This window comes from Chrysemys picta, chromosome 6, assembly GCF_011386835.1.
Source record: "Chrysemys picta bellii isolate R12L10 chromosome 6, ASM1138683v2, whole genome shotgun sequence".
Lineage (NCBI taxonomy): Eukaryota > Metazoa > Chordata > Testudines > Emydidae > Chrysemys > Chrysemys picta.
In genome coordinates this window covers 18,655,516-18,682,728 of record NC_088796.1, presented here as the reverse complement: position 1 = coordinate 18,682,728, position 27,213 = coordinate 18,655,516, and the positions used below count along the sequence as shown (strand labels likewise).

Below are 27,213 nucleotides of genomic sequence, written 5' to 3'. Positions count from 1 at the left end.
ACCTCGGGAGGTCATCTAGTCCAACCCCCTGCTCAAATTCCCAACTAAATCATCCCAGCCAGGGCTTTGTCAAGCCGGACCTTAAAAACCTCCAAGGAAGGAGATTCCACCACCTCCCTAGGCAACCCATTCCAGTGATTCACCACCCTCCTAGTGAAAAAGTTTTTTCCTAATATCCAACCTAAACCTCCCTCACTGCAACTTGAGACCATTACTCCTTGTTCTGTCATCTGGTACCACTGAGAATAGTCTAGATCCATCCTCTTTGGAACCCCCTTTCAGGTAGTTGAAAGCAGCTATCAAATCCCCCCTCGTTCTTCCTTTCTGCAGACTAAACAATCCCAGTTCCCTCAGCCTCTCCTAGTAAGTCATGTGCTCCAGCCCCCTAATCATTTTTGTTGCCCTCCGCTGGACTCTTTCCAATTTTTCCACATCCTTCTTGTAGTGTGGGGCCCAAAACTGGACTCACTACTCCAGATGAGGTCTCATCAATGTCGAATAGAGGGGAATGATCACGTCCCTCGATCTGCTGGCAATGCCCCTACTTATACAGCCCAAATTGCCATTAGCCTTCTTGGCAACAAGGGCACACTGTTGACTCATATCCAGCTTCTCGTCCACTGTAACCCCTAGGTCCTTTTCTGCAGAACTGCTTCCTAGCCATTCGGTCCCTAGTCTGTAACAGTGAATGGGATTCTTCCGTCCTAAGTGCAGGACTCTGCACTTGTCCTTGTTGAACCTCATCAGGTTTCTTTTGGCCCAATCCTCTAATTTGTCTAGGTCCCTCTGTATCCTATCCCTACCCTCCAGCGTATCTACCACTCCTCCCAGTTTAGTGTCATCTGCAAACTTGCTGAGTGCAGTCCATGCCATCCTCCAGATCATTAATGGCAAATGGCAAAAGATACCTCATGTTGGCTTACATGTTCAGTCTACAAAGCAGTGTGTTTGAGTTAAACAGATCGAATTACTAGCCTTGCACTAAAAATGATGGAGACCCCCTTCAGAGGCACTGTAGTAGCTAGCACGAAGTTTTGAAGACAACTGGTGAGAGGAAGTATTCTGGTTTCATGTAACTGAGGAAAAGAGAACTCTCAAACTACTAAAGGTCTGAGAAAGAGTCTGAAGCAGGGAAGGATGCACAGATGATTCGCATACAGTTGTGTGTAAGCTGAAACAGCGAAGAACACTTAAAAATATTAATACACAAAGATATTAAACATTCTAGATCTAAAGCAGACATTTGAATTCTAGAACCAATTAAATGTATGAACAGACCAATAGATGAGTGAAAGCTTGATTAAAAAGAAACAAATTTAGAGCTAGATAAAGGATAGAATAAAATATCTCCAGATACCTAGCCCTGTTCTCTTAAATACAGTATACCATCTATCCAATCTAATATGAAAGAAACCAAAAGATGAGAGTGGGACAGGAAGTTGGACATAATCTTGCAGTCTGATGTGGCAGAAAGAGTCAGTAAGAAATTATGGACTACATGTAAAGAGTCACATCAAAAACATGACAGTTTTTGTCCATATGGTTTGGGTGGTGACCACATTTGGAATATTAATTTCTGAATATCTCTTTATAAAAGATATTTTGATAAATCAAAGTTCACTAAAGAGGTAAAAATAAAAAAAGGGTGTGGGGGGGAGAAACTGACTTCGACCCCAATTTAGGAACACGCTTAAGAACATCCTAATTCAATAAAGCACTTAGGCACGTGCTTAGTGATAAATACGTGCTTAAGTCCCTTTGATTTCAATAGGTTTAAACATGTGTTTAAGTGCTTTCCTGAACTGGGGCCTTTATGGGAAAAGGATTAAAAGCAGACCACCAAAAAATTTTGAATGGGAGTGTGTACCCCTTTGGAAATCTTAAATATAGTCTGTGGACCCCCAGGGGTCTGCAGAACACGGGTTGAAAACCATGGTAATAATATGTACAATATGCCTAACGTTTAACAAAGGAAGGGCATATTTTCACTCTTCAGATATTTGTACCCTGTTAACACCACGGAGGAGAGAGAAAGAGAGAATGATGTAGGGTGGTCCAAGGGACTACGAGTAGTGGTTTGAAATTAAGGGGGAATTGTAGGCTGAATACTGAGTATCAGGAAAAAAACTTCCTAACATGGAGCTCCATTAGGTTCTCTCAACACAACTGGTACAAGTTCCACCACTTGCGACAGAGTTACAGTAGACTGGATAAAACAGTAGAAAACTGGGAATAATACTACACTGTCAAATATATGAACCAGAAGACAAAACAGGTCTTTATCTCCAATTTGAATGAATATGGGTAACTGTGCTCACATCTTTGTAGGCTGGTTCTTACAAGTACAGTCCCACAGAAAACTTAGACAGGATAGTAATATCAATAAGACCCAATATCAAGAAGAAACTGCTTACTTTTTTAAATTCATCATTTTGTTCAGCAGTTTTATTCTTGTTAAAGCTTTCATGAACTGCTTGTAGGTTGAACAACATTAGCTTTAAAGCTTCAACTGGCCCATGGTGGTTACCTCCAGAAAATGTATTTTCCTAAAACCAAAAAGCAGAAAGATTTTAGATCTTGCAATGAAACAAGAGCTGTAACATTTTAAAAATCAGACCTGCTACTTTTAATTTTTCTTTAGGACAATTTGATAGTTGTGACCTATGTGGATTTTCCACTACTTTTTTGTCAGACTATATAGAAATAGCATATAGAGGGCCTCATTCCCAACTACATCAATTTTATGGCACTGTAGCCCATGGAACCAACGTAGGTACAGTGCAGTAGACCTTGAGTAACAGAGGGTATGTCTACATTGCAGCTGGCCCGGGTTTGCAGGGACTGGCCAAGGGGCTGTTTAATTGTGGTGTAGGTATTTGGATTTGGGATGGAACCCAGGCTCTGGGACCCTCCCACCTTGTGGGGTACCACAGCCCGAGCACCAGCTGGAACCTGAACATTTAGACACTGATTAAACAGCCCCATAGCACAAGCCTACTGACATGTGCCAGCCACGGGTGTGTAATTGCAGTGTAGACATTCCCAAAAGGCAGAATCAGGTCTAGAAATGATAAAGTAATACAGGAATTGCTCTGACAGCAAGTTGGTATCGAGATCATGCTTTTAGTGTGTCTTGTCTTTATTTGATAGATGTAAGTTACACTAATAATGAACATAGCTGGGCACACAAAAATTCTTAACTCCAAATATTAATTTTAATAAAAATATGATAAGTCCAGAACCAAACTCAATCCCACATTCACCCATAACATGCACAGCATATGTTTCCCAACATTTGGAAAGTAAACACCTTGGAAAAGAGTTATTTAGAACCTGAACTGTGAATTTCCACATTTTCTAACTGTGAATGTTTAATTTTAGAAGGGACATCAGTAGCTTAAGAACAATCACCTCTGTTTGAAAATTATTTGCCTACTTTTGTTAACAAGTAACACTTCCGATTACTATAGTTGAAAGATGAGAGGAATTTTTTTTTAAATTGTGATTTATAAGGGAAAGCTATGAAACTTAACTAGAGAGTGATCTTTGCATGGATTTTTTCCACACAATAGATGCGATAAAAACAAAAAATATATAGGAATGACAGAGTAGGTTGCAACTGGCCTGGGAATGGCAAAACATGTGAAAGGAAGCATACAGTCAAATACACCTCTACCCCGATATAACGCGACCCGATATAACACGAATTCGGATATAACGTGGTAAAGCAGCGCTCCGGGGGGCAGGGCTGTGCACTCCGGCGGCTCAAACCAAGTTTGATATATCGCAGTTTCGCCTATAACGCAGTAAGATTTTTTGGCTCCCGAGGACAGCATTATATCGAGGTAGAGGTGTATAGTAAAAATCTTAAATGAATCAAACTGTACCATAGAATCTCTATGGGAAGAAATTCCATGTTTGAGTAATAGAAGTTTAGCAGTAGGAATATCTACTGACCATATGATTATCCTCTCAGTATTCTTGTCCAGCATGCATCTTCAAGTCTTGAGTTTTCCCTTCAGCCTCCTCTCGCCTTCCCTTCATCATCTGCTCAAATCCCCTTCTAAACTCAACCATTATTTCTAGCTGCACCACCAAACCTAAGATCCTCTCTTCCATCAAATCTATCAAGGGACACTTCATACAAACGAATCACCTTTCAGGCACCCTCTCCAGAATGATGTACATCCTGCAGCTTCCACACCAACCTGTCTTCATTGTTTCTTCCATTCTTTAGGTCTTTGTAGCTGTCATTGCCTCCTAAGCTCCCATAAACAACAAGCAGAACAAAAAAACCACACACAAACTAGACACACCGTCCCCCAAACTCCCACAACTCCCCCGTTTTCACAGCTCCATTTGATGGTTCCTGTGCCTCTGGTTAGCCAGTTGGCTGCCTTTATACGTCTGTATATGTTTGTTGAGAGAACCATGTTTTTATGTGTGTGTGGAGAGAAGCAAAGCATTAGATCACAGCTAAACCTTGATTGGGGGTAGGGCTTGCCTAGCCATGATCTAATGCTCTGCTTCTCTCAACACACTGCCCCCTACCAAACTTTACAAACTGAAAACAAACTACCGAGCAAACACATACTCTCAAGAACTCATTCACTGCCCCTAAGGACCAGGGGCTTGGTCTCCTTTTTCCTACAACAGATCTCCACTCAAACTACCATTTTCACAATTGTTTGCTGGCTCCTGTGCTGCTGCTCCTTTGGAGGAACCATGCAAATGAGTATATGTTAATCAACTCCAGCCAATTTGCCCTTTGAAATTCAGCAAGGGGAGGTGAAGAGTAAAAAGCAGAAGAAAGGAGTAAATGTGATTTGGAATATCGCTTGGAAGTATTTGAAATTGAGGGGAGGTGTGAATGCTGGATCAATTATCCAAAGAGGATCGGGAGAATGTTACCTCATATGTAGATAAGGAGGTGGTGAAGATGAGTTGTCACCTCATATGTAGAGGAGGAGGTGGAGGTGATCGAGAGGACTAAAAGTGTTGAGACTTATCCAGGAAACGGGTTTCAAGGCTAATAAAGAGAAAGCCCAACTAGAGCAGAGGAAAGTGAATTATTTGGGGGGGTGACCTTAGGGGACCAAGGAATTCAGATAGATCCACAAAAGGTGAAATCATTAATGAATTTACCAAGGCCAGAGGATTCTCATGCGTTGAGGGTGATGTTAGGTGGGTTTAACTATTTAAGAAAACACATCTGGAATTTTGCCACTATAACTTGACCCTTGTGGCGTTTACTAAAAAAATAAAGTAGAATGGGAGTGGGTGCCTGAATAAGAAAAAGCTTTCTGTAATTTAAAACAAGCTTTGATGCAAGCTCCAGCATTGAAATTCTCAGAAATAAACAAGCCATTTGTGATTACGCTGGCAGCAACCCAACGAAGTCTAGCAGCGGTATTGCTGCAAGAAACTGACAGGAAGTTAATACCGGTAGCATATGAGCCTAGATTAACCCCTACGGAGCAGCAGTTTGGGATCCGTGAAAGAGAATGTTTAGCTGCTGTGTGGGCCATTGAAGCTTTTGCTTTGACTATTGGCACAGTCCCTATTATAATACAAACAGCTCACTCTCCCCGAAGTATATTTTAATCAGGAAAACTGCAGGGGAAAGGAATATCATATACCAGGATGGCCCAATGGACCATGATGTTAACTAGCATAGATGTTACTTATGAGAATAACAAACAAGCAATGGTGTTACCATATGCTCTCCCGATGGAAGGAGAGGTGCATGAATGCCCACTTCCAGAAACTGAACCAAAGTTAGTTGAAGAAGCGCCCCCAGTAGAAGAGGAGGAAGAGGGTACCCAGAAGAGGAAGAGGAGGTATCAGTTACCCAGTGGGTATGGGAGTTACCAATAGAACATAAGAAAATGGAATTTAAACTGACACCATTGAAAAAGCCAGAGACTAGGTGGATTCTCGTGTGGCTCAAGACAGTAGATTATGGAAAATCGGAGATAGAGTAATATATTTGAAATGAACATCGAAAAATCAGGTCCTGGAGTCTAAATAGGTCGGACCATTTACCATGATGAATAAAATTTCACATACTGTAGTGCAGATTAAAAGGGAAAGTGGGTCCACACATCACAATTAAAGTTATGGCCTAAAAATTAAATAATGTTCCTTTCTTTTAGTTTATTTTACAGAGGGAAAGGAATGCCCAATTGCACTGGAAATTATCCTGTACGGACCTTGGATTTGGAGTGAGAATGCGGTGCTACAATTTTTGTAATGGGTTTATTGCTTATGCCTCCTTTGCATTTTGTGCTTAGTAGAAGAATTGTGCTGTGTGCATTATATTTTAGGAAGAAAAAAAATATACTGGAGCTCAAGCGAAGATAGAAGAGGTTAGTGTAAGTATTTAGAATAATACGGCCGGAAGCATCGGACATTATTCCTATGGAATAAGGGCCATGGCTTCAATATTGAGGATCCTCATAATTCAAAAAGGGTGGAAATATGGTTTTTGGCGGTTATGTTTTTTAAATATTTGGGGATAGGTTGGGTTTTTTATGTTTATTAATCAGATACCAGTAAACAAGATGATTACCTGTTCAGTTCATTCCCCCTGGGGCACCTGGCATTGGCCACTGTCGGAAGACAGGATACTGGGCTAGATGGACCTTTGGTCTGACCTAGTAGGGCCATTCTTATGTACAAGAGGAAATACAATACATAACTAACCTGTGGAACTCAACTGATTGACAAAAGCTATTACTGAGGCTAAGAGATTAGTAGAATCAGATATTTATATGGAGACCACCACTATTTAGTTACATCAGATAGGAAAAACGTTAAAATATAGGATAGAAAATTCAAGCAACTAATGAAACAATTACTATTACCAAAAGAGGTTAAGACCAACTGCTATTTATTTGCAATTCTTGATCAGAGGGGTCAGAAAGTAGGGTTCAATCATTAAAATTATGTGACTATTTAAAGTCATTACAATTTTTCCTTTTGCTGTTAACTCATTATTAAAGCTAGAACAGAAACCAATTTACAAGTGTTCCTCATGCTACTATTTATTGGGCTTATGTACTTTTAATGCCCATGTTAGCACATGCACTAGAAACAACTTACAGAACTGTAAAGGGTTATGATTTCCTTTAAGACTACTATAAGCAAGAAATATTACAAAACAGGCAAAATTCAGCTTAACCTACCTGATTGTCATTATTTAAACAGTCTTCAAGGAATTCATTTACAATGTTAGCCTTGGGTGATTGTAGAGCGTTCTCATCTTCCTCACAGTGTACAGGCACTGGAGGTTTGCTAAACAAAAAGTTAAACATGCAATTGAAAGTATGAAACAGCTTTACAAACTCAAATTGCTATAAAATACATTCACATGTCATTGGAACTAATGTTTCATATGCTTATAAAATATATAGATAACAAAAAGCTGGGAGAGGTTGCAGAGGACAGGATTAGAATGATGCTGATAAATTGGAGAATTGCTCTGAAACCAACAAGATGAAATTAAATAAAGACAAATGCAAAGTACTACACTTAAGGAAAAAAAATCAAATGCAAAATATAAAGTGGGAAATAACTGGCTAGGCAGCAGCACTGCAGAAAAGAATTTGTGGGTTAGTGGGTCACAATTTGAAATTTAGTCAACAGCATGATGCTGGGGTGTATTAACAGAGGTATGGTACATAAGACACAGAAGATAACTGTTCCGCTCTACTTGGCACTGGTGAGCCCTTCAGATGGAGTACTATGTCCACTTTCGGGCACCACACTAAGAAAAACAATGAAACTGGAGATAGTACAGAGGAGAACAACAAAAGTGCTAAAATGTTTCAAAGACATGATCTAGGAGGAAAGGTTGAAAGAATTGGGCACGTTTAGTCTAGAGGAGAAGAGGCTGGGGTGGGGAACATGATAAGTTTTCAAATATATAAAAAGTTGTTTTAAAGATGACCATGATCAATTGTTCTCCATGTCCATTGAGGGTAGGACAAGAAGTAATTGGCTTAGTTTGCAGCATGGGAGATTTAGGTTAAATATTAGGAAAAAAATCTTTCTAAACAGCTAAGCAAGGGAATACGTTACTTAAGGAGGTTGTGGAATCCCCATCATTGAAGGTTTTCAAAAACAGGTTAGACAAACCCTCAGGGATGGTCTAGGTACACTTAACCCTGCCTCAGCGTGTGGGGATGGAGTAGATGACCTCTTCAGGTCCCTTCCAGCCCTACATTTCTATGCTCCCATGCCTACCCTAGCCAAAATGTGATTCAACACAAGTTCAATTCCACCACTGGTACTGACAGGTGAGCCCTGTCTGCACCACTTTCCACCACTGGTGATTAAGTTCCACTTTTTCTGTGTAGACAAGACCTTCATAGTCATTTTAAAAAAGGAGGGGGTGTAGTGGGAAGGAAGATGAGATATTAACATTTTTTACTATAGCTTTCCACTATACCAAATTCGGTCTGCTCCCTATATTTGGAACAATACTCATCTACCAATGCACCAAGAATCTTCGCTCTCCTCTTTCAAATAACTCATCAAAACATCCTATTTACACCACGGACTCTTTTCCTGTGTTAGCTAATCCTCCCCCCTTGACTTCATTTTCAAATCAGAACATTTAAGGTTACTTTCCCTTTCAGCGTAGGTCACATTATTTGGTCCCATAGAAGACAATCCTTTTCTGTCAGACAAGTGGGATTTTACATCCAGGACTATTCCAAACACCCAGTTCAAGAATCTAAACCCATCTCTGAAGCTGCCCAGGAGCCTCCACAGCTATCAACTTCCCCCCCCTAAACAAATGAATAATGTGTCAGTGTGTTCCCTTACATCAAAACTTTTCTTGCACTAACAAAATTTACAAAAATAGTGATACAGAAATATATCAAAGTGGTTTTAGTGAAAATAGAAACCTGATAATTGATAATATGATTGAACAGGAGACAGTAATGTACCACCTAATATGATAAAATATCTTCTAAAAACACTCCCTTCTCTTTCCTTAGCATTTATATGTGAGCAAATCATGCTGATCTAAAATGATCTGTAGCGGTGGTTCTCAACCTGCGGGCCGCTTGCAGCCCAATCAGCACACAGCTGCGGTCCATGTGACATCCTCAGGGCCATACATGTTATATATAAAAGAGAGAACCACTGATCTACAGCATACACACCACATTGCCTAAGTACGATGTGATACACTTTCAAGAACAAATTGTTCTAATGTTTATTTTTGTTTACTCACAAAGCAACTGGAACATTTTCCCAGGATCTTTCTGCTTCCAGTATATCTACTGTGCAAGGGCTGCCATCATTTTTCAGAGCACTTGATAAATTCTCAACAGAAGACTCTAGAGTTCTCTTTGCCTTCAAGATAAGCAACTCAATCTGGTCATCTAAAAACAAACAAACAAACAAAAAAACCCCACAACACAGTATCACCAGTTACTATACACCAAGATTCTTCAAGTCAGCAATTTCACTTTCATTATTACATGATACTGTTCAGACTTATTCTAAATAATTTGTAAGACCCTGGAAATAGCCGGTCCTCTTTCACAGACAGCCTCTTAATATGGAACTATGAGACTAACTCTAGGCATCTATTTTTAAAAATCTTGTCATATGATTTTATAAAACATAAATAGGTCTCCATTCCAAGCTCTAAGTCCCCAGAAAAGTCTCAAATACAGTGGACTGCTCTTCCCAACATCCCAGAAGATAAAATAACCTCTACAGTAAACAAAAACTCTTTAGCCTTCAACCCACCTCAACACTTGGGGAAAAGAGAATTCCAAAGTTGAGTATCCCTCACAAAGAATGCCCTGACAACTGTCTCATGTTTATAGTGGGGGACCTCCAGCATCAGTGCCTCTGCTGATCTTTATTGTGGCTGTAGGGCAGGGGTCGGCAACCTCTGGCACGCAGCTCACCAGATGAGCACCCTGGCGGGCCAGGCTGGTTTGTTTACCTGCCGCGACCGCAGGTTCAGCCGATTGTGGCTCCCACTGGCCATGGTTCGCCCCTCCCGGCCAATGGGGGTAGCGGGAAGCTGCAGCCAGCACATCCCTTGGCCTGCGCCGCTTCCCGCAGCCCCCATTGGCCTGGAGTGGCAAACCGCGGCCAGTGGGAGCCGCGATCCGCCGAACCTGCAGATGCGGCTGGTACACAAACTGGCCCGGCCTGGCAGGGTGCTTACCCTGGCGAGCCGCGTGCCAGAGGTTGCCGACCCCTGCTGTGGGGCATATCATTGTTCAATTGCATATCTGTGTCAGATGTGAATTGAAGGGAATATTAACATAGCCACAGCCTTTCCAGGCAGTCAGATGTTTCCTTCCATAACTCACTTATAGAATACAACATTCAAGATTCCTTAACTTTATAAAGCACTCTGATATTAAGATCATCTAATCAAATCTATGTTAATATTGAGGGTTCTCAAATGGCTGGCAAATAGGTGAGTTTTCCTCTTCATAGTGTTACATAATAGGTATTTCAAGAAGTTCTGCTTACGCACACACCATATGTAATTACATACAAAAATTGCATTAATTAGGTTGCAAAGTCAAGCACTCGAAAATTAGGAAGGGACAGATTTACGTTTTCACGTGCAACCCTAATTCAACTACCTGTCCAGCCAGCCTCTGGACTGAGTGAGGTAGGGGTCCTGTGAAAAAAAATAATATGTGATAATATAATTAAAAATAAATATACACCAAGGGGTGCAAACTAAAGTTATGCAGGCATCTGTAAATGACATTTCCGAACTTCTGAGTGCTTGACTTTGTCATCTAAAATAATAGGTTTAATTAGATTTTATATGAATTTCCTAGGGGTATTTTTTTTTAAATAAATCCAATCCCAACCATACATCAACACTGCAGCACAGACTTTTACCCCTTGAGCTACATGACTAACCACATTAGCTAGCAACAGGAAAAAGCTGTTGGGCTGCTGGCACCACATGCTGGGGGATTTATGAATGGAGTCCAGATCAGCAAGCTGCTCCCGACCCTGGGAATTGAAAGAGCACCCACTCCACATGATGCTCCCAGGGAGGATCAGAAACTGGACACAAACTGGCTATGGGGTAAGCTTGGCTTTCTCATCCCCTAAGGAGTTGAGGGAGCTACAGCGCCACGTTGTGCCACCTGCAGGGATAGGGCGCTGAGTCCTTCTCCCCATATCGCACAAGTGGGCACAGTAATGTCCAGCTCTCTCCATTCTCTCCTGCTACAGTGGCTCACAGGTATTCTCAGTGCAGTATCTGCTGCTGCTGTTTTGGGAGAAACTGGCAGAGGCTGGTCACAAAGGCAAACCAGCTAGAAGCGTGAAGTCAAGGTGCATAAGTTAAAACAGTGTTAACCCCGTATAGGTACTCTCATTTAGGAGTAAAGTGCCCTTTGTTCACTCTAACTTAGAGAATGTTAATATTATGGACTCTACAGCGGCACAGCTATAGTGCTGCAGCTGTGCTGCAGTAGCACCATAGTGTAGACACTTTCTAGACCACCAGGTTTTTCTGTCTCTATAGTAAATCCACCCCCTCAAGAGGCGTTAGCTAGGCTGATTCAAGAATATTTATAGTGTATCATCGAAGTCCTCCAATAATAATTATAATTAATGGAGATATCCTATCTCCTAGAACTGGAAAGGACCTTGAAAGGTCATCGAGTCCAGCCCCCTGCCTTCACTAGCAGGACCAAGTACTGATTTTGCCCCAGATCCCTAAGTGGGGCTCCCTCAAGCATTGAACTCACAACCCTGGGTTAGCAGGCTAATGCTCAAACCACTGAGCTATCCCTCCCCCCCTAAATACTCAGGAGCATGGATTTTTCACCACTCCCCCATGTAGGATAGGTGTGAATAGTCTTACTGTGCAGCGGTTCACTCTGCGCAATATAGCAGGAGCATGTTCGGTCATGTGTGACTAAAAGAGTAACATTTTGCATTTAACATTCTCAAGAAACATTCAAAACAAATCATGTGTAATGCAGTTACCTCTGAATGGCTGTTTGGACTGTCTTGAGAGAACATTGCCAGGTTGGAAGTCTGTACTTGGTCTGACATATCGGCAATTTCCTGTTACTTCACTGTCACCTGTTGGCTCCAGATAACTATTTTGTTCAAAAGAATTGCAGTCTAATTTATTCACAATGTGTTTTTTTTTCATACTCTCACACATTTGTGAAGAGGAAAATTCATCTTGCATGTTCAATGTTTGAATAAAACTTTGATTAGCTGAATCACATAAAAGGTTATGACTCTTTAGCCAGATTGGGTACTTGAAATCAGGAATACTACTTATCCCTGACACATTCAAGTCAGACTTATGGCTAGTAAGCCACCTTGGATAATTCTTGACAGAAATGGACTCAGACTGTTGTTGAAAAAGGCAATCCCCTGCATTTTCTTTAGAAAATATAGAATTGTATTTGAGAGATTTATACACATTGTGTTTCTCTTTGTCAACGTCTCTGTAATGATTTCGATTATCCACAGCGTTGCCATTGTCTTGGAAATCAAAGTCTTTTTCAACATCAAATGAAGAAGTCTGATAAGGATAGAAGGCAGGTTTTTTCAGTGACTTCCTAATCCACTTGCCACTTTGAAGCCCTGACCCAGAAGGACTCTTGTGGATAAAAGGCAGTGATCCATCTGCTGGAAATGCTAGTAGATCATCTGTGGTGAGACTAATCAAGTCTGGGTCACAAACAGTTTGTCTTATAAAAGGTGAGGCAATGGAGTTGAGTTTTACTTGCTGGTTAAAGTCCTCCAAAGCTGAAAAACAAAGAGACTGTTATATATTTTCCTAAATTTAAAAAATGCATTAAAACCATATATTTAAAAAAACCTATAATAGATACATTTTTACATTACAGTTCTTTTACTAAATTACAATGTGAATATTGTATACTGATGTTTCAAAGCATCACAGTCTATCAATTCTGACTCCACTTCTCTCAAAATATTGGTGGCAAAAATGAACAAAATAAAATCATTTAAAACTTTTGTCTTAAAAGTCCCCATGAGTCAAGATACTCGTGTTATGCCTGTGGAACTGTAGAGGGGGATGGTTATGGGGAAAATCTAGCATCTTCTTTCTGCTGTTTATATGATTCATAAAACCAAAATGGTGCACCATTCAGAGAAGTGTTTTGACTATAAATAGCCGCATATTTCAGACATCACCTGGATTGGAGGCATTATGGATCTAGAGCTTCATTTTGTTTGATGCCCAGGAAGATGCAGCTTGGCAGGGGGAGGGGAACCTGGGGGAGTTCTCAGTGAGATACAGTTTATACACCCCAATGCAAACATCACCAGAAAGTTGGTCACAGAGCAGAGGGCTAAAAACAATGAAAATACCGCTAAAATATTGATACCAAGAAGTTCTCAAACTCCTAGAAGGAAGGGGATCTAAGCTGCCATCTTTGTTTCACTGCAGAGGCATAAACTCTGATACAAAGTGGTATGGACAAACCTTCCTTTCCCCAACAGCAGTGCATTCCTCTAAAATGGTAACCTAGGATAAGGATAGGGTATACAAATCATCCTCTACCCAGAACTTGTTCATATGCAAGATCCAAAATGGAACTACTACTACTAACTGTTCTCCCTGTAGGATGTTGAATCCCCATGCTTATAAAGGTGGGCCTCCCAATGCAAACCCCTAGAAACAAATCTTGGCATATATTAGCAATAAATATTCCTGTTAGTATTTTTAGGACGTTAAAGTTGTGTCAGTTAAATACTCACTTTCTTCCTAAAACCACTTAATTACTTGGCTTGCATTCCAACTCTAATTTCTGCTCAGGCATCCCACAGTCACTTCTGTGCCTGACTACAATTTGGGTCACAAATATAAGCCCCCTCCCAAAAAAAAGTTAAATCAAAAGCTTGCAGCCTACCTATCCCCAAAAGAAGCTCTTGGGAAGAGCTTTCCTAATTATCTTTTTTGTAGTCACACAGACAAGTCTGCAATTTGAACTCTATTTGTGTTAGCTGTTTAAAGAAGATGGCAATAAGGATTTTTTCATATTTGTATAGCACTCTATAAACTAAAACAAAGATCCTTAGCCAGAAGGGAACTTTTTTTTTTTCTTAAGTTTGCTCAACTACATAACCTCCCCCTGTCTTCTGTCAGAAATACTATTAATCACCCAGGGCTTGTCTATACTTATAGCTCTGCTACAGCATTTAGTGAAGACACTACCTCACCATTGGGAGAGCTTCTTCACCTGCCTGAGAGGCAGTAGCTATGTTGATGGGAGAGAGGCTCTCCTGTCAACATAGGTCAGTCTACACTGGGAGTTCAGTCGGTATAACTGTGTCACTCAGGGGTGTGGAAAATACAGCGCTGGGGTGGGGATGAAAGGCTCAGGGCTGGGGCAGAGGATTGGGATGCAGGGGGTATGAGGGATCCAGCTGGGGGTGCAGGCTCTGGGGTGGGGCCAGGGAGGAAGGGCTCAGGGCTGGGACAGAGGGTTGGGTGCTGGGGATGAGGGCTCTGGCTGGGGGTGCAGGCTCTGGGGTGGGGCCGGGGATGAGGAGTTTGGGGTGCAGGAGGGTGCTCCAGGGCTACGGTGGGGAGAGAGAGGACTCCCCCCAGCCCTCTCTTCCCTCAGTAGCACCCGAGCTCGGGGGAGGGGGAGTAGGAGAGGCCCCTCTCCCTGCTGCAGCAGCTCCGAGGCTGGGGCCACAGGATAGGTGCCCCTCTCCTGGCAGGTCCAGGCCAGGGGTGGGTTCGGGCCGGGGAGGGGTGCTTCGGCCAGTCCAGGCACAGCAGAGTTGGGACCGGGGGAGGGCTGTCCCGGCCGAGGCAGGTTGGAGACCGGGCTAGGTTGGGGCCAGCTGCAGCAGGTCCCTCAGGCGGGTTCCCTAAGTGTCTGCATGGCGCTAAGAAGGCTGCTGCGCAGCCGCGCAGCTTACAGGGAACTTAGATAACAGCGTAAGTTTGTACTGTGGACCAGGGCTGAGTACTCTATTTTCAAAGAATTGCATTCGTATATAAACATGAATTACACAGATTTTAGGTACACACGTGCACAGCTGTCCATTTTGCCCATAATACATTTCAAATGATGATTTACAGGGCGCACAGAACTCATAGGATGCTGAAACCTTTTCAGCAATTAGCTTTTTAATTTTAAAGTTTTATTGGGACACAGAATACAGCTAACTCCAATAGAGAGCGTCCAAGTTGCTATCATATGTAAATTGTAGCTGTTATCACAACATTATGTAGCACCACAAGTGCACATGGAGTTTCACAGACATAAGACAGTCTCTGCCTCCCCCCCAAAAAAATCTTACTATTTGAATACTGTAGGATCTAGCATCAGCAAAAGAAACAGAGGTGTCCAATTTTAGGGCATGCCTTCCTTCAAGGTTAGGCATTTTGCTAATCCATCCGTAATATTTCAGGCTGAATAGTGACTATACATGAATATTAAAGCTGATTCCCTGTCTACCCCGAAGTGCAGCAAGTATATTAGAAGAGAAAAGTAGAATTGAAAGGACAAGACAATAGCCTGCAGCTACAGAATGTCAGCCTGTGATTATACTAGAACTCAGAAGCTATGCAGGGTCAGAATTCAGTCTTTTAGAAGAGATTTATAAAATTGAGATTCTGATGCCATCATTAAAGTGTATTCTACCTTCCTAGCCAAATTTCATTTTAGGTATTTTTACTACCTAAAATCTTCCAGCAGTTTCAACTGCATAATGTGTTAATCTACTGTATTAAACACATCCAGTCTGGCAAATGTAGAACGTGCAGACATATGCTCAGTAGAGCACCACCAATGAGGCTCAGTGCCGAATTGGGGGCTCAGTTTGTAAAGTGCTTTCAGTATCCAAGGGAAAGAGAAAATATTTTCACTGAACAGAAAAAGTTGTTTTTAAACAAGCACTAGAATCACAAAGCTATTAAACAAAACTATCAGCCTTATCTAACCATAAACAAACTGCATGCCACTAAAACAGTTTCTCTAATTACCACCACCAGAAACTCTAGTCAGAAACACCTGGAGATGTTTCTGACTAGAGTTTCTGGTGGTGGTAATTAGAGTTAACTTGAGTTTATTGGCACTCAATTAACTAACACAGCTGTAAAGACTAATGCAAAACTTCTACAAACATTTGTTCCTAGTCATGGTGCAGCCAAAAACTCTAGTTCAGATAAAGCAACAAGTAAACCCCAACTATCTGAACTGATAATACCACCAGCATCTAAGAGGTGCTCAGGCAAATTAGTTTTATATAATTCTGATATTACTCTAGGAACAGAAATTGAATCCTTGTCAAGATCCAAGTTTAGGCACTGATTTACATTATTACGTTCTATACATGCACATCATATATTGTGTAGATGATTTATATTTAATCAGCTGCAGAGCAGTAAGATTATTCCTGTACCTATGTCTGTGTCATCAGCCCACTATCCACAAATCTATTTCCCCACAGTGATTTATCCTAACATTCTTAACCTCTGATTAGCTCCAAACATCAGTTACTCATTAAGTTGTTCTACCATATTTTTTTTTCCTCTTTTCCCCCCCAAATGTAGAATTTTCCATAAAATTACACCTGCTTAAGATCCAGGACATGCAATATTCACTGTGGTATCACTGACAGGTTTTCTATTTTTAAAATAGCATTTAAGTCCATTGTGTCAGTGACATTTGCCATCTGATAAGGATACTTTTCAGCTTTTCAACAAAACTCAACACTAGTTTTTGGCTAAGAGCTCAATCTCTCAGATCTCAAAAACATATTTTCTGGGGTCCCCAGAAAGATATTTTGATTTCCATTAAGCTCACCACTGTTGGACTGATAGTAACTAAAGGCACTACAGATCAACGGATACACGACAGTAGACCCAATAACTTCATTTTAAAAAAAGTGAGAGCTTCAATCCTACAAACATACACACCCTCACTTTAAGAATGAGTAATCCCATTGACTTCAGTGGTATTACTCACATTCTCAGTTTTAAGCAGGCAAGTAAGTGATGCAGGATTGGGATCTAAAACAGTGTTTTCATATATAATGTGTGGCATATATAGAACAGTGGTTTTATTCACTCCCATGGTAAGACCTGCACTATATTTATGTATATGGCAATAACAGCTATTCCAAATATAGAGTTTAAGGCCAAAATGGACCACTAGATCATGTAGTTAGTGCCTGTATATATTACAGACCACCACCACACTAAACCTAACAACTAAAATTAGACCAAAATTCTGTAGCCCCTTTATAATCCACCACTCCAGCAGTATTCTACCTTTTACTTATATTTGCTTATGATTTCAAATCTTGTTTTATTTACAAAAGTTTCATTTAATCTTTAATATGAAAGTAAGAGGTAAACAGCACAGTATGGAAGTGCAGTTTCACCCCAGCCCAGTTTGCAGTCCAGGAGATCAGGTTCCTTTACACACCTAAAAACTTCTACAGATAGGAGATGAAACTGAGGAAGTGTAGTTAGCAGACTTCTTCCACTTCCACCATAGATCTCTAATTTCAAATTTAGATGGTTTTATTTTTAAAAGACTAAATATAAAAACTCATTTTTACTGAAGACTAACTATTACAGAGAATGAGAAGCATCACTATCTAAGCACCATTCATTACACAATATATGCTTACAATTTGTTATGTAGCAAATATTCATTAAATCAAATAGATTTCATCTACAAAACAAGTAATTAAGTTATTGATCAGTGTTAAGACTTTTGACAGATTTCAAATCCCAAAAAGGAATTAAAAATATTAAGTCTCAATAAGATATCTATAGCCATACATAACAAAACAAGAACAGACTGAAAATTGTAAAAGATGACAGAACCAGTTCATGAGATGTTCTCTTTAGGGATATGTCAAAATATTAAACAAAACCACAATTTAAGCTTCATTTACAGGAAACATACCGTATTTTTGTACAGAAGCAAACTTTGCTGACTTATCTTTAGGAGTACTCTGACCTATGCAGATTTTTCCAGTGCTTACTTCTGAAGACATAAGACTTTGGTCAAAATCTTCAATATAAGCCTCCAAAGCCTGAGATGCAGAGTTGTATACCTTGTCTTTGTATTGAATTGAGCTGTTTGAGTAACTACTGTTAAGGCTGCAGCTTGCTAGGAGAGAAGACACAGTAGATTCAGGCGAGTAAATGCTGTCTTTTTCAAACGAGCATGCCATGGCTTTTATCCAAATGACTAATGGAATCTCCTCTCATCTTTCTGAAGAGTCTAAGTAAAGAAATACAAATATAAGCAATATATAACCTGTACTGAGATATCCTCTCATACACTTTACTTCCAAATATCTGTATTTAATTTTATCAAGCATCTGTATGTTTATTACCAGTAAGAGTTTCACCAATTTTGATAGTTGCACTATTTAAAAGCCAACAGATTCCATTCAGCAATTTTAAGCTTTTATTCAGCTAAAAGCCAGACATTCAATGTAGCTCTTGACCTCAGAGCTTTAAAAAATAAAAAAAGTTTATGATTTATACATGTATGAGTAGGCAATATCAGAAAAACAAAAGCATTCAGAGCACAAAACAAAAAAGTCTGCATCTGGACAAAGAAAAGTGAAAGAATCTGAGTGTTCATATCCAAAAGGCACCTTGCATGCTGTACGGCCACCACACTGTTAAACTAGCTTTTTCTGTTTTTTAATAGTATAAGCAAGTGGTTCAGTTGAATATACCACAGTGATAAAAGCACTGTCGTTGCAGAAATTCAAGAACAGTTTAGATGCAATAGCACTGGGAATGGTGTATTAAAGACCCCTGCCAACTACAGGTGTGGGTGACACTGGACAGGCTCTAAGAGCTTTTAAGGTCCTCCGTCCTACCTATGCAATTAAGATCAAGCCAATTTATCACAATTCCATGGACTGACATTTACTGAAGGGTCATAAACACAGACTAGCACTAAATGCTGAAGCTGGGATTTTCAAAGACGCCGAAAGGAATTAAATCCCATGTGAAATAGGCACCTCGCTTCCTTTAGGCTTCTTTGAAAACCACAGCCTCGCCCAAGCTGGCGCCTCACACGAGAGGCAGGGCTGTTGCCCAGCCCCGACCCCCACCGCCCCCAGAGACCTTCCGCCCCGCTGCCCGCTTCGCACCTCGCTCCGGCCGGGGAGGCTACAATGCTGAGCCCCAGTGGGGGGCTTGGACACCCCGCGGGGGCTCTAAGGCACGCATACCCAGCCGGGACAGTCAGCAGCGACATCTACTCTCCTCAGCACCCCAGAGCCGCCGTTGCCGCCCGCTAGTTTAAAGTACAACGACACTTCTTTCAAAATGGCGCTTGGCTAGTCACTGCGCAGGAGCACCCGGTCGCGCTCCTTCCTGGGAGTTGTAGTTTACCTCCTCCGTCTGAGCCAGCTGGGGACTACAACTCCCAGAATGCCCAGCGGGCCGTTGCCATACATCGCCGCGGTAGGCGCACGCTGCTGTGATGCAGAGAGCTGAGCTGGACTCTGGGTGCCCTGCTCCTGTGTGCCAGGAAAAGGATCCACTCCTCGCTTAAATCCCTCCTGAAAACTTACATCTTCAATGATGTCTGTAATAGAGGACCCAATAATATGTTATTTGTCTATCCACCCATCAAGCCGAGCCACTAAAATGTGCCTACATGCCTAGATCACCCCACTGGCTGCACTGAGTAACCCTCCTCTTTCTTCATCCCACCGCCATGTCCCCGTTGCTGTCCGTGCAGATTATGTACCTCTCTCTCCAGGGCCTTATATGGCCCTCATCGCAGTAACAGTGATTGCGATACCATCGGAGCACCCGCGCACACCTGCCAGGGGCGTGAAAGGTGTTGCCGCGGGAAGGGTTTGCAGCAACGCCTTTGCTTTCCTCTACCCCGCTTGCGCTAGTGTGAGGAGCGGACCCCGCCAGCCAGGCCTGGGCTGGGCGGCGAAGTGGTGCAGCAGGGAGGTGTTATGTCTGACAGACCCTGCCTGGCTGCTGTGGGCGAGGCTGAGCTCCCTTGTCTCTTGCCTGCCCGCGGTTTGTGCCCGTGGGTCGCTCCGGCCGGAGGGTGCGGGCTGACCCCGCGGCGCACACAGTGGGCGTGGCTAGGCAGAGCTGGCGGGTGGGTTCCTAGCGAAGCGCGCGCGATACCCATCCCGCGTCAGCCAGCGCCGGGCTGAGCTCCGCGTGCGGGCCGCTCGGGGAAGGGACGGGAGCTGAGCGGCTCAGTCCGCCTCTCCGCTGCGGCGGCTGCATGGAGCTCCCGGAGGAGGAGGAGGAGGAACTGGATTGGCTTTGCCCGGAGCCTGGCGGTCCTTGGAACCATGCGGCGCCCGGGAGAGACTCCGCCACCACGCTCGGAGCACAATGTAAATGCGGGCCCCGCGGGCCGCCTCACACCGAGCACGGGCGGGGGGCTGGAGCTGTTGCCGGCGGGGAGAATCTGGAGCCCGCCGGGCGGCCAAGTCAGACAGACGTCGAGAGCTGGGGCCTGGATACGAGTGTTTGTCCCGCCCGGAACTGAGCGACTCCCCCAGGGATCCGTTCTGCCCCCTAGCAGCGTTCCCCCGGCGCCCCCCTGGTTCCCCCCCTTTCCCCCTCCTCCCTGTTTCTCCCTCCGTGTCCCCCCTGTCTCCGCACAGCGCCCCTCCTATCTCCCCCTCAATGCCCCCCCCCATCAGATTTTGGGGCTAGTTCAAATGTGGAGCTTGTCAGAAGTCGACTAACTTTTTTTTATATAATTTTGATGGATAATAACAATGCTTATTTTTAAGCATTTTCTTAGGTTTTAGCAATTTTTAAATTTTCACATTTGGGGGATTTTTTGGGGGGGGGCTATAACAATGTGGGCTGTGACCGAGAATAATATTTAATGAAAGTAGACTGAGTGAGATTTAAAAAGTTAAAGCTTTGTAACAGTTAAAACACACATTGCCAACATCACCTGTCAAAATATATAAAGTAAATATTCTCAAATCACACACTAGTAAGTTCTCAAACAGAAATGTTGTTACTTTGCCTGTCTGTACATTTCAGTTATTATCAATGGAAATATTTTTGTTGGTTTATGTGTGTATGGGGAAATCAGTATTTACCTACACAAATGTAATGCCTCCAAACCTATTTAAATGTTGACAGTGTAGCTGAACTCAGGCATCATATTTGCTTGTAAAACACCACATCTGCTTGAAGATAATATAAATAATATTAGCTAGAAAATGGTGCTGCTCCCAGTGCTCAGTCCTGTTTCACATTAGGAACATGCAAAAAACCAATTCATTGAAATTAGAAACCTTGGCTTGAAGCAGTTAAATGTTGCACGTTTCAGCACATTCTCATATAACTTAAAGTGCATTCCCTTTCGTCTAAAGAAAACAAAACAGAAGTTTCCAGAAGGGGGGAAATCTGATATTTTTTGCGTATTAAAATGTAGCTTAGTACACTTTTTTCTTAAATGTTCCTAAGAAAATTTTCATCTTTGGGTCAAGAACCAGCATAACTGATTTAAACTTTAAGAAATATTTTTTTTGAAATTATATAGTATGGGCCTTGCTATATAATTTAAAAATATATTTCTATAAAGTTTGCTCTTTGCACTTGACAGCATTTTTGCTCTCTGGTTGATGATCGGTTGCATCGCTCATGGGCTGCTAGTAGGTGGAGTTCATGTGTGCATTCTTTCATAAACAGGTTTATTTATTTAAACCTGTAGCAGCAGAAAAGCTGAAATTGTAGAGATACTAGGCAGGTGTATTCTCAGAAAGAGGTAGGAAGTATGTTTGGTGTTGTCACTTTTTTGTGCCCACCCACTGGATGCTTCTAAATAGAGCAGGAAAATTCTTATACATTTTCTAGCATTAATTAAAATAAACCAAGGCATACAATATAAAGGGTGCTGTATCAAAAATATAACTTAATAAAATTATGCAGTAAAAAAGAACCGAGGTGGCACTGGCCATCTAAAAGAGGTCTTCAGGATGTAGTCAGCAGTATCTTTTACTGATACCAATCCACTGTGCCAATTGGCTTCTGACCGAATTAATGTACAGTTTATAAACTCTCTACTTTGCCACACAGTGCTTGGTTTCCAAGCATAGTTTTCATGTGTGAGACCGTTTGCTGCATTATTGACAAGGGTAAGAAGGATGTTATCATCTCTAAACTTGGTTGTATATTTTCATTGCAGCAGGTCATGACAAGACTGTGCCATCAGGAAATACAGCGCACAGGGTAATTGTGCATACTGACCTGGACTGCTTTTATGCACAAGTAGAAATGATCCATAATCCTGAATTAAGAGACAAACCTTTAGGTAAATTTATATGTTGCTGTTTATTGCTGTTTGGTTTATGTTTATGTGGTTGGGCAAGACAAAAATACTTTTTTTACTCATACTCTGGTCTTTCATAGTTTACTTCATTTGGTTGTAAGGTTCATTTGAGCTTAAAGCTGTTGGTACTATTGCATGTGAATTTACTAATCAATGGAAAAAAGAGTGAAGTAAATATTTTTTAATGATTTTTATACTAATGCAGATGTGCCCATGTATAGATCAGGTTGCATGATAAGGGTCAAAAGTAGTGAGAATACCTTTTAATAAGTGAAAAATGAATATGGCATTTAAGAAAAAATATTTTATTACCATAAAATGTTCTAAGAATATGAGCAAGGGTCCTGCTTCCTTCAGTCTTGCACAATAAAATTAGTGTGTATTTCTTCTTAAAAACAGTATTAAATTTTTTACTGATTGAGGGATTTGCATTACAGGCTTTGATAGCAAAGTGTAAATCAGTGGCATAGAAGTACTGTAATAAACAAGTGACTCCTTAAAATGTGTTATGATTTTCTACCTTTGTTTCCAGGTGTTCAGCAGAAATACTTGGTTGTTACCTGTAACTATGAAGCCAGGAGACTTGGACTTCAGAAATGTATGTCTGTCAAAGATGCTAAAGAAAAATGCCCAGAGCTAGTGCTAGTTAATGGAGAGGACTTGACACGATACAGAGAAATGTCATACAAGGTTACAGGTACAGGTTAACAGTTTTTTAATAGTGGGAAATAAGTACTGTACATATACTTATTATGGTAAAAATATTTTCCTGCATAAACATTTCTGATTTTATATGAGCTTTAGAAAATTGTCATAAGGCTTGTAGGGGATGCCATCTCTGTCTCTGATTCCATCAGATTTCACAAACTAAGCAGTTGGGCTCAGTCATTATCTAGATTAGAGGTGCATGCTGGATTCAGCCAATTTGGTGAATTTAAATGGCCTGCATGACTGTCATAACTATAAAGGGAAGGGTAACAGCTGTCCTGTGTACAGTACTATAAAATCCCTCCTGGCCAGAGACTCCAAAATCCTTTTCCCTGTAAAGGGTTAAGAAGCTCAGGTAACCTGGCTGGCATCTGACCTAAAGGACCAATAAGGGGACAAGATACTTTCAAATCTTGGGGGGGGGAAGGCTTTTTGTTTGTGTTCTTTGTTTGGTTGTGTGTTCGTTCTCGGGACTGAGAGGGACCAGACATCAATCCAGGTTCTCCACATCTTTCTAAACAAGTCTTTCCTATTTCAAACTTGTAAGTAAATAGCCAGGCAAGGCGTGTTAGTTTTCCTTTGTTTTCTCAACTTGTAAATGTACCTTTTACTAGAGTGTTTATCTTTGTTTGCTGTACTTTGAACCTGAGACTAGAGGGGAGTCCTCTGAGCTCTTTAAGTTTGATTACCCTGTAAGGTTAATTTCCATACTGATTTTACAGAGATGATTTTTATCTTTTTCTTTAATTAAAAGCTTTCTTTTTAGAACCTGATTGATTTTTCCTTGTTTTAAGATCCAAGGGGTTTGGATCTTGATTCACCAGGAGTTGGTGGGAGGAAGGAGGGGGGATGGTTAATTTCTCCCTGTTGTAGATCCCAGGGGGGTTGGAACTGTATTCACCAGGAGTTGGTGGGAGGAAGGAGGGGGAATGGTTAATTTCTCCTTGTTTTAAAATCCAAGGGGTTTGGATCTGTATTCACCAGGGAATTGGTGAAGGTTTTTCAAGGCTTCCCAGGGAGGGAAAATTGATGGTGGCAGCAAAACCAGAGCTAAGCTGGTAGTTAAGCTTAGAAGTTTTCATGCAGGCCTCTACATTTGTACCCTAAAGTTCAAAGTGGGGATCCAGCCTTGACAATGACATACTAGGACTCTGCAGAATCTTTAATGTTAATATTTTTCAAATGAAAGGTAAGTTTCAAGGCATCATGGCTGCAGAGAGAACCTTCCAAAAATGAACTGAGGGGAAACTGATGTCATGACATCTGCCTGAGACTGCAGATAGCCTGAGTCAGTGACTCAGAAGTATGAACTCCCCTGTCCCTTGTTAATCTTCTTCAAGGGGTTGATAATGAAGTCCACAGGATTGGGAATTTGGAGTTGCTGCAGGGAAAGAATTACAGAAGTTAAAAACTTGAAAACTCACAAAGAGAAGAGGGAAAGGAGCAGAGAAAGGAAGTAAATCAAACGGCAAAATAGCAGTGGCCTACAGGGAAGCAGATTTTTCTCATTGAGTGCTGAAGAGAGAATAAGGTATTGAATAAATACATTTTAGTATTACCTTGCGGCTATATTCTCCTCTTGAGTTCTGTGCAAATTTCTCATTTAGTTAAGTGGGAAATCCACTGTGGATTGTAGAGAATATGAAGTCCCAAGTTTACATTATTACACTAAGTGGTTATTGTCACAATTTCAGATCAACTGCACCTCTGACTCCCTGTGTAGTTTGCTCAAGGGATGTTCCCTTAAGTATCAGGGATCTAGCCACCACCTCTTTCCAGACCGGGACCTGCATCCCTCTCCCTCCAGACCTGACATAGGCTGCAGCATCCTGCAATTCACTGTGATTATTCCCACAGGTCTTCCCTAACTCAGCTCTCTCTCAAGGGCTAAGACAGTGACTTACCAGAGACCAAACAGCCATATGCAAAGCACAGTACATTTATTTTAGGACAAAAATATTACAGAGAAAACATAATAAAACAATAACAAGTCTAAACGCATACTTTAGCTTACTAGAGATACCCCCATTCTCCTTATGGAGACTCCATGCCATTCCAGGGTGCAATCCAGACTAGTAAGGGGTGTCACCTCCTGCCTTGCAACCTTGGGTGCCTCACAATGCTTTGCTGCTTAGGTCCCACAAACAGCCCTGTAGCATGTAGGTAACACCCTTCGTGTCTGTGTAGCTGCTGTCCTGGTCCAGCAACTCTGACCCCAGCAGCCTGTCAGCAATATGCCAGCTACACTCTAGCTTCCAGCAGCCTTGGTTACCACTTACAGAGTGACACCAACACACTTCCAGTCCCGGATTTTCCCCAGAAACTTGTGTTCTGTAATGCCCAGCCCTCTCCTGGACAGTTCAGATACTAGAGATCTGTTGCCCCTGTAAGGGATCAATGTACGACAGTATGGTACTTTAGAGTTACTAAACAATTCAGTTTAAAGATATCACTGGATTAGTTTTGATTAAATAATAAAACAAGTTTATTTAATTTCAAAGAGAGGGTTTAAGTGAGTACAAGTATAAGGTACACCTCTACCCCGATATAACGGTGTCCTCAGGAGCCAAAAAATCTTACTGCGTTTTATAGGTGAAACCGCGTTATATCGAACTTGCTTTGATCCGCCGGAGTGCGCAGCCCCGCCCCCTTCCTCCCCCCTCCCCCCGGAGCACTGCTTTACCGCGTTGTATCCGAATTCATGTTATATCGGGTCGCGTTATATCGGGGTAGAGGTATATTGAAATCACAAATGGCTACAAAAGAAATAAAGCTTAAATGCTTTCTAATAACTAAAACTTAACAAACTAGACATGGTTCAAGGTGAAATCCTTACCACATGTTCCCAGCAACTGGGCTGAACAAATTCTCAGGTCAGAACCCCGCCCAAAGGCTGGTTACTTTGCCTTCTGAAAGAGCGAGAGAGAGAGAGGGATAGAGAGTACCTGGGGTGTTTTTCAACCTCCCTTTTATAGTCCAGTCACCCTTTGAAATGCATTTTCCTGTGGGTTACACCTAGATAAAGTTCCTTCCAGTTCTGAGGATGGAGACATGGGGTCTTGTGGTGAAAGAGGTTCCATGTTTGTTAAAATACAAATCCATCTGTTTCTGCCCCCCTCTGCTGCCAAAGAATGGCCACTTGACCAGGAATTGCCAATTGACTTTGATGACACAGGGCTAGAAGCATCAGTTTGTCCTTCATCTTCAAGAAACTGATTTACTCACTCCCCAGACTTGTGCAGTAAACACATTTCAGTCAAAACTTCATCTTAGGTTCATAACTTTACATATAATGTTACTACATGTTTTTCACCATGACATTATTGACCAACAAGTTATTAGTTTTCAAGTGATACCTCACAAGGCATATTTTGTACAAAGATTATTTCAGTGGTGTATAGGCAGTGAATACAGGGGTGCATTTGGTCACAGACCCTATTGGGTTCCAGTCTTTCAAACACTTAAGGAGGGTCTCCTTCTTGGTTAAAGAGTCATGTCAATTTGTTGGATCAAAAGCAGGGCTTGGTTTGAACCAGTATATGCAATTCATCATGGGGTTGGTTCCTTTCTGTAAGAATTTACCCGTCCCAGAGTCTAGTAATTATGCCCCCCCAGCAATTTTAGATCCTGGATGTAGCTCGGTAACCTTCCCCCACCAGCCAGCATACAGTCCCTGGCTCACTGAGATACAGTTGAGACAAGGTGGGTGAGGTGTAATATCTCTTACTCAGACCAGCGTCTGGTAGTGAGAGAGACAAGTTTACACAGAGCTTTTCTTCAGATCACCTTGTCTCCCTAATGTTCTGGAACCAACACGGCTACAGCAACAGTGCATACAACAATGAGAGATACAGTTAACATTTATAAAGTGGATACAGTAGTCTAAAGATATGCCTGTTTGTCATACCTGTTCCAGTTATGAACTTTGCTTTTTTCCATAGAGCTATTGGAAGAATTCAGTCCACTGGTAGAAAGACTTGGATTTGATGAAAATTTTGTGGATATCACAGAGTTGGTAAAGAAGAGACTAGCACAGCTGCAGAGAGATGGCTGTTCCAAAGTGTCTGTGTCTGGTCATGTGTATAATAATCAAAGTGAGTGGTTATTCCCTATTTTGCTAAAATATTGTATTAAGTATTGTTAGAATTTAGTACAAAAAGTATCTTGATAA

At 41.6% G+C, this 27,213-nt stretch overlaps 2 protein-coding genes across 25 annotated transcripts in view; one reads left to right on the top strand and one right to left on the bottom strand.

Moving 5' to 3' along the window:
• C6H18orf54 (chromosome 6 C18orf54 homolog) overlaps window positions 1-20,182 on the bottom strand; it is a 24,766-nt gene extending 4,584 nt beyond the window's left edge. For 3 of the 21 annotated variants that reach the window (XM_065598755.1, XM_065598749.1, XM_065598741.1), the window contains exons 1-6: window positions 19,143-19,344; window positions 17,940-18,260; window positions 12,004-12,783; window positions 9,248-9,398; window positions 7,188-7,296; window positions 2,415-2,546 (exon numbers count right to left, since the gene is read on the bottom strand). In XM_065598755.1, coding sequence (XP_065454827.1) covers window positions 2,415-2,546; window positions 7,188-7,296; window positions 9,248-9,398; window positions 12,004-12,783; window positions 17,940-18,210 — 1,443 coding nt within the window. In that variant the 5' untranslated portion in view covers window positions 18,211-18,260; window positions 19,143-19,344. Of the gene's footprint in view, window positions 1-961; window positions 1,172-2,414; window positions 2,547-4,155; window positions 4,261-6,492; window positions 6,671-7,187; window positions 7,297-9,247; window positions 9,399-12,003; window positions 12,784-17,939; window positions 18,261-18,375; window positions 19,363-19,393; window positions 19,590-19,754 lie in introns of those variants that run through there. The other 18 variants (XR_010602102.1, XM_065598753.1, XM_065598754.1 and 15 more) reach the window with 16 other exon arrangements.
• POLI (DNA polymerase iota) overlaps window positions 20,110-27,213 on the top strand; it is a 20,029-nt gene continuing 12,925 nt past the window's right edge. Inside the window, exons 1-4 of one of the 4 annotated variants that reach the window (XM_065598737.1) lie at window positions 20,110-20,126; window positions 22,191-22,316; window positions 22,867-23,031; window positions 26,984-27,136. In XM_065598737.1, coding sequence (XP_065454809.1) covers window positions 22,280-22,316; window positions 22,867-23,031; window positions 26,984-27,136 — 355 coding nt within the window. In that variant the 5' untranslated portion in view covers window positions 20,110-20,126; window positions 22,191-22,279. Of the gene's footprint in view, window positions 20,374-20,433; window positions 20,991-22,190; window positions 22,317-22,866; window positions 23,032-26,983; window positions 27,137-27,213 lie in introns of those variants that run through there. The other 3 variants (XM_065598736.1, XM_065598735.1, XM_065598738.1) reach the window with 3 other exon arrangements.